This window comes from Haliaeetus leucocephalus, unplaced genomic scaffold, assembly GCF_000737465.1.
Source record: "Haliaeetus leucocephalus isolate CR32 unplaced genomic scaffold, Haliaeetus_leucocephalus-4.0 Scaffold439, whole genome shotgun sequence".
NCBI lineage: Eukaryota > Metazoa > Chordata > Aves > Accipitriformes > Accipitridae > Haliaeetus > Haliaeetus leucocephalus.
In genome coordinates, this window is record NW_010972875.1 from 8,996,163 (window position 1) to 9,002,975 (window position 6,813).

Here is a 6,813-nt window from a genome sequence, read left to right on the forward strand (position 1 = left end):
CAGCTCTGTACAGGCAAAACCTCAGTTTCCTAATACCAAGTTTCTAGAGTAGGTGAAATATGGGGCAGAGACATCTCTGGTTCTGCTCCTGAACTGGAAAGAAATGTCAACCCTTTGATTCATTAATTCCTGCTAAGCCCCTCGTCTCCAAACTGAAGCTGCCAATTAGGTGCCTCTACACCAACTACACAAGCGTGCTGTTCTCTGAAAAGGGTTAGAAATTAGATACAAAGCTGCACTGTAGGTAGGACCATGCATTTGACTCAGATATTTCCTGCCAGTGAGTCCTCTGCAATGTGAAGCATTGGGAAATGCAGCAGAGCCGTGCAAATTCTTTGTAGAAGTCAGCTTGGGTACAGCTGCTCTTAGAAGGGTCTGCTTCACAGAGCCATGCTGCCACAGTGCAGAACCATGCTCCACACCCTATTACCCATGGTTTTGCATTACATTCAAATGCTTTGTTACTATAAAATCAATACAAGACTGAACACACTGCATAAATGTTCTGAAAACCAAATCTTTTGATTCTCTGATTCATAATACTTAAAGGCTCAAAAATTCCTAGAAAATTAGTGTATATAAATAGCATATATACCATCTTTAATGCAAGCTGTCTATCTTTCTAGATGGCTGCTTTGCAGCATGGAAACAGGTACCACCTCTGATTATCATGCAGACTTACTTATACAGACTGCCTCAACTCCCTTTATTGCTGTAAGAAATTAAGTAAAATGCTGGCACAGTTTGGTGAGATATAAAGAACAGATGTTAACATTGTATTTCAGCTTCCTTGTGGCATCAGTGCTCAAGGAGATACTGCGAGAACATTGATATCCAGGGGGAAAATGTTTAACTATTAAAAGGGTAATTATGTTAAGTCCTTTAAAAATGATATGTTATATAATCTTCAGCTGACCAAACCCACCGAAATTTAAATACAGCTTTTCTCACCTACAGACCACTCACTTGACTATATAGCAATAATGTAGTCTGGCTTTAATAGGAAAACCCCCTCATTATTTAAAAGAAAATACCACTAACAAAAACAAATGACCTGAATGTTAGTCTAGAGATCTTGGGGCAGTATTTCTCAGGTTTCTTAAATTGAAAACCAGCTGCAGCACATGTGGGTGAAATTAGTAGGAAGCCTGCATGAGAACACCTTGGGTCAGCCATTTCATGTTCTTCATAGTTACATGTGTAAACATTTTTCGGAAAAAAAGAACGCATCAATCATGTTTGCAAGCTGTCCAGTCTCCCTTTGGACTTCTCTCAGCAAGGAATTCTTGCATTTAAATTAATAAAATAATTAAAGAAATTTAAATAAATAGAGTGCACAGTTCTGCCCAGAATCTTATTTTGAATGACAGAGGATTTCCTAAGTGTGTTTCTGCCAAATATTTCATGGACCCTCCCACTAGCAGAAAACCAAGACCTGTAGCTCAGACTTACTTTCAGTTGTATTTAATGTCAAATGACACATACACATATGCTTTGAGACTGGTGTGATCCTGACTCTGTGCTGACTCTGCATTTATAGTAAGTGATAATTAGAGTGGCAGACATTTTCTAAATCTTGTTAATCTCCCTTTCTTTTATCTGGGAGCTCTGAAGCTCTCATTTATGAAATGATGCCAAAAGGAAATAATGGAAGACAATATCACTCCTTCAAAACATACATACAAACAACAATACAAGACAAATTCTTTACGAAAAGAGCTTTAGTTCAGAAACCAAGGAGCTGATAAATGTGAGGACTGAAAGAAAAAAAAGGTGAAGTAAACCAGATTCTACTTAGATTAAAAAGAAAGATTAAGCAAACTGGCTTACAGGTATATGTCTCCGTTTGTATGTTGGGGTGCTGGATGGGGAAGAGCCTGCACTGAGAGCATTTTCAATATCCTGGTCAAGCTGGTCCAGTTTCATAATTAACAGCACCATTGAATCAAGTCGTGATCGATCCCGATCTTCTGTTATTTCCTAAGGAACAGAACATACAGTTGCTAAATCTGAAATGGCATTACTTGGAAAGACTAAGCTTAAATTAAGAAAGCTCTGTTTCTTAATTTGGCATGAAAGTACATTGAATAATAAGCAGAAAAGTCTCTTTTTTTTGAAAAATACTGTTTTGTGTAATCAATTCACTGAGCATTGACTTACTGCTGGGAAAACATTTTATATTAATATTTAATATACATCCATTATAGCAATTAAATTTAAAAAAAAGCACAATTGTTTGGTCCAAATGCATCATTACCATTTGCTTGATACACATACTCCTTAAAGAGCTACGAAGTCTAAAAACTCCTCCAAATATTCACCCCAGGTTAATTAATTTGATTGTGCAAATACAAATTATGAAGGGTAATGTATGATTGAAATGGGAGAGAAGAAAGTTCACAGAACCCATTTTCCAGCTGAGGATAACCACAACTACTTTTCCTTGTGGAACTCATCAGCGTAACTACGTTTTGTCAATTCTTGGCAGACATTTCTGTCTTGGTTTGAAAATCTTAATATACATGAGATATATTAACATTATAGTAAACACAGCATTGTAGATCCTCTGACTGGAAAGAGAGAAGAATGAGAGATATTCACATCACAGCCTTAAACACCTAATTTATGCAGCTTATTTCCCTATTCTCCATTTGTAGCAAATGGAGACAGAGAAGTTCCTCAAAAGAGCAACTTGAAGCAGGTCTTCAGTTAGATGGACTAAATAATGCTCTTGGGAAGTTCCTCCCTCTCTTTCCCCTATATATAGAGAGTTAACACAAATGTTAGCCAGCTAGCCTGCCTCAAAATTCAGGAATATGAAAACCTCCACTGGCTCCTGTATGGATTTTCACAATAGGAAGTTAGAAAATAGGAAGTTCCATTAATTCACTTAATATTTTTATAAATCCTTCCCAAAAAAGGGAAACAAAGATGTTATAATTACTTCATTGTGTCCAAGAAGTAGGTAATATAAATATCCAAATCAACCTTTTTGATAATCATTAAACTGTTTTTCAGGCTATGCAGCAACTTCTCTAGTTAGGATTTATTGCCGTTTTTTTTGTAGACTGCTTCAAAGATGTTGCAAAACATGAATGAAATGACTCCTGCTAGAATTAAAGGAACTGTATAGATAAAACACTCATATAAAACATGGGCTACATGGTCTTTATATGAAGACAGAGGTAACGAAGGTTAGTTAACTAAATGTCAGAAAAGCAGAAATACAAATCTGTCAGTCCATAGCAGAGCTATGAACAATGTTCATAGCAAAGGCCAAACCCAGGAAAACTGTGTATTTCATTTTTTATCACAACATGATATTTTGGATTGGGTTGCTGAAAAAGCTGATGAATTTGCAGGACCTCCTGATGAACCTGAACTGAGTTTAGAATGACCCTGAGAGAGCGTTACCTCAAAACAAAGTAGCAATCAGTGAAATGGGTTAAGTTTCAATTTCTTTCAGACTGAAAACACGATGTCCCAAATGATTCATTGAAACTACATGCATCTTCATTTTAACTGATGTTAAATTGATGTCTGAAGTTTGCAGATGTCAGAACAGTTATTTCATCTAATCTGCATGGGTGCAGAAGGCCCCACTGAGCAAATAAGGATCTGCTAACAAAGGAGACATGACCTCCTTTGTGGCATGGGGTTACGTTTGCCATGGTGGGTGAGATTGTAGCCAGTTTACCCATGCAGAGAGGGCCAGTGCTGCTACCAAAACTAGCCTCCTACCCAGTCCTCTAACTGTGTATTTATTTCTATTAGTTTTGCTTGAAAATATACCACTGAGAAAGCTAATCAACCTAAAATTTACAGTTGACTTAAAACCCAAAAGTTAATTGCCACAGCACAACAAAATGAGTGGTGGTGATGGGTGTGTGTTAGTTTGTTTTGTGTTTTTTTTTCAGACTAGAGAGGTAACAGGCATTTTATATGAAGGCAAAAAAATCTGGAATTTTCCCCAAGCAAATTGTTTGACTTAGCCTGCCAAAAAAGTATAAGCTTGCTCTGCATGTAGCAGATTGAGCATGCTGGAGAAGAATCTGCTGAAATGAAGAGGTGGCAAAATATTGCTCAAAGTGATATTCAGGCTTGACACAAGGGGCTGGCTTTGCAGGCAAACACTGCTTTCAGAAGGCAATAATATTATTTGTATGGAATTTAGCTATTCTGTTCAGAAGTCCTAGCAATGGTTTGTGGCTCTGACTGCTGTTGACATCAAACTTCTCATGAGAAGTTTTAACATTTTAACTATAGTTTCTATTTTTACAATTTACTGAATAACACAATAATCACCTTCTGTTTGGCCAGGGCACTATTAAATTGTATACATGAAAACCTAAGGAATGTACCAAAAATTTAACACATACAAATGAAAAAGGCTAATCTTGAATTAGAAATTCAATATAACACACTAAATAAATATTATTATAAGATTAATTTATGTTTAGATAGTTTTAGCCTTGATATTATCTAATAAATTTCCAAGGGCTTTATAGCTGATTTGTCTTTTTTGTATCTCCCTTGTGTGTATATACTGAGATTTTATTACTGAAGTGTGATATGATCTAAAGCCAGCAAGATACTAGCAATTCATTTGTTTTCTTTTGAAAACACAGTATTTCCTTTGCATCCAATCTTTCACATTTCCCCCCACTGATAGCTAGTTACCTTCCAAATTATAATGCAAAAATATAAATTACATTTATAGAATTATACAGAAATCCTACCTTTACCATTATGAAGTCAAAACGCAGACATTAGAAGGTACCTGGTCAAAGACTGCCCTTACAACCTTAATTTCTGCCTTCAGGCATTTGCATTGGGCAATTCAGGAATGTATCACAAAGATATACAGTAGGTCAAACTTGAGATGTTATTTGTCTGGAGATTTTATTTTTAACATGTCTCCACACAAAAAGGAAATACTTTAGGTCATGAACTGGAAAAAACAATATTTCTTTTCATTTGTATCCTCACTGGTGTGATAAAGGAGCTAGTTAAAATTTAATATATTCATATGTTTAGAACAGAAAGCATTGTAACTGTTTCCAGAATGAAGGATGCTTGAATTACTCTTAAATTAAGTATTAAACCCCCAAAGTTAAGGTCATATTAAAAGAAATCCAAACGTTTTTGCAAGGAAAACGGTTCACAAGCTTTGTTGCTATCATCAGCAAACAATGTTAATAAAATGAAAACATTTTTGAGAACATGGTTGCAGATGAGATTCAGCCACTTTTTTAGATACTTTCATAATTTTTGAGCTTATATTGTTATTGAAAAGAATAACACCATTTTTTTTCCTGTGTACTCTTATGTCTTCAAGTGTTTGTCTTTTTACTACCAAGCTGCTTTGTGCTTGCACTTACAAACTGAGGTTGTTTATTAACATAATGTCCCTATAGCATTCTGCATGGAGAACACCTGGCAATTTCTGAATATAATGTTCTTTGCGTGTAATGTTATATTTTTTATTTTGAACATTTGATGGATAAACAACAAACATTGTACAAGGGCAGCATTAATCAGATTATTTCTAAAAAGTAGACCCCCCCCCCCCCTTTTTTTTAAGGTTGCAACACTTTTATATCCATCTTATCAGTATATTATAATAATCTTAACTTACTCAAACAAAATAAATCAGTTAAGGAGTACAACATTAGTTAAGTTTGGTTTTAATACACCTATTTTGTCTTATCAGGGCATGGCAAAACAATTGAACAAAACAAACATGCCTTCACTTCTCTTCAACCCTGTATTTCTCTAAGTGTATTTTTCCCCTTCTCCTGTAGCCACCGTTTTACATCACACACACACTTTTCTTTCTACTGTAGCCCCTTTTCCCACATACCTCTTTCAGCTGAGTAGAGCTGAAGCAAAGGATACCTTCTGAAAAGAAGTATGTACTGTTAAGAGTAAAACCTATTTTAATTTTTCACAGCAAAAGTTTTGTGCAGAGTAGTTAGTACACAAAACTAACTTTGTGCTCTCTTTTAATACCCTCAGGGGGATTGAATCACTCCCACTTTCCCTGTAAGTGCTCCCTTTCAATGCATCTGCTGGCTTCCAGACCAGAGCAGACCCCCACTAGTGCCAGTGGGCTCCCCTGTGGTTAAGGAGGGGAGAGGATGTCCTGCTCCGAGCAGCCCCTGTTAGGGCCATCAGGGCACCACCAGCCTCCCTCCTCCCTGGCACTCCTGGGTCAAGATGCTTATGATTTCTTTGAAAAGGAGACCTTGGTTTTTAGAGGCAAGCCCATTGCACAACTGGCAAGGCGAGCTCGATTACCCACAAAAGAAAGGGATCTTTTATGGAAAGAGTTGGCTGAGTTTTGTCTGGTATTCTTGATCAGCAGCCAGCTGGACTGGCTTAAAATCTTGTATTAATGCTATGCATTGCAGATGGCATTAAATTACTCATTCGTGTCTTTCCTTGCTAAAAAGTATCCTTTTTGAAAAATAGAAAGTTATTAAATCACTGATTTTATACTGTGAAGGTTTTCATCTGAACTGAAAACAAACAAAGAATAATGCAAAATATGCTATTTTGGAATTAATCTCCTGATTTTTACTAGCAGGTGTATAAATCAGATGTGTAATTTTCATCCTTCTACATTGCAGTGTACAGTTCACAAGCTTCGAAAAATACCTAAGAATTTTATCTTTCTCTAAATTTTACACTCTACAGTACCATATTAGAGTCCTATTCTTCATTATATTGGAGGGATTGCAGGCATAGAACATAAAAACAAAATGAAAAAGTTAAGCACTCCATTCCTTTTTTGACATAAGACACAAGGCC

The 6,813-nt window shown here is 36.2% G+C and overlaps 1 protein-coding gene across 2 annotated transcripts in view; it reads right to left on the reverse strand.

Annotated features, from left to right (window-relative positions):
• Positions 1-6,813, reverse strand: part of DLC1 (DLC1 Rho GTPase activating protein) — a 212,967-nt gene that overhangs the window by 169,072 nt on the left and 37,082 nt on the right. For both annotated transcript variants that reach the window (XM_010574536.1, XM_010574535.1), the window contains one exon: positions 1,831-1,980. In XM_010574536.1, the coding sequence (XP_010572838.1) occupies positions 1,831-1,980 (150 nt within the window). The remainder of the gene's footprint in view (positions 1-1,830; positions 1,981-6,813) is intronic.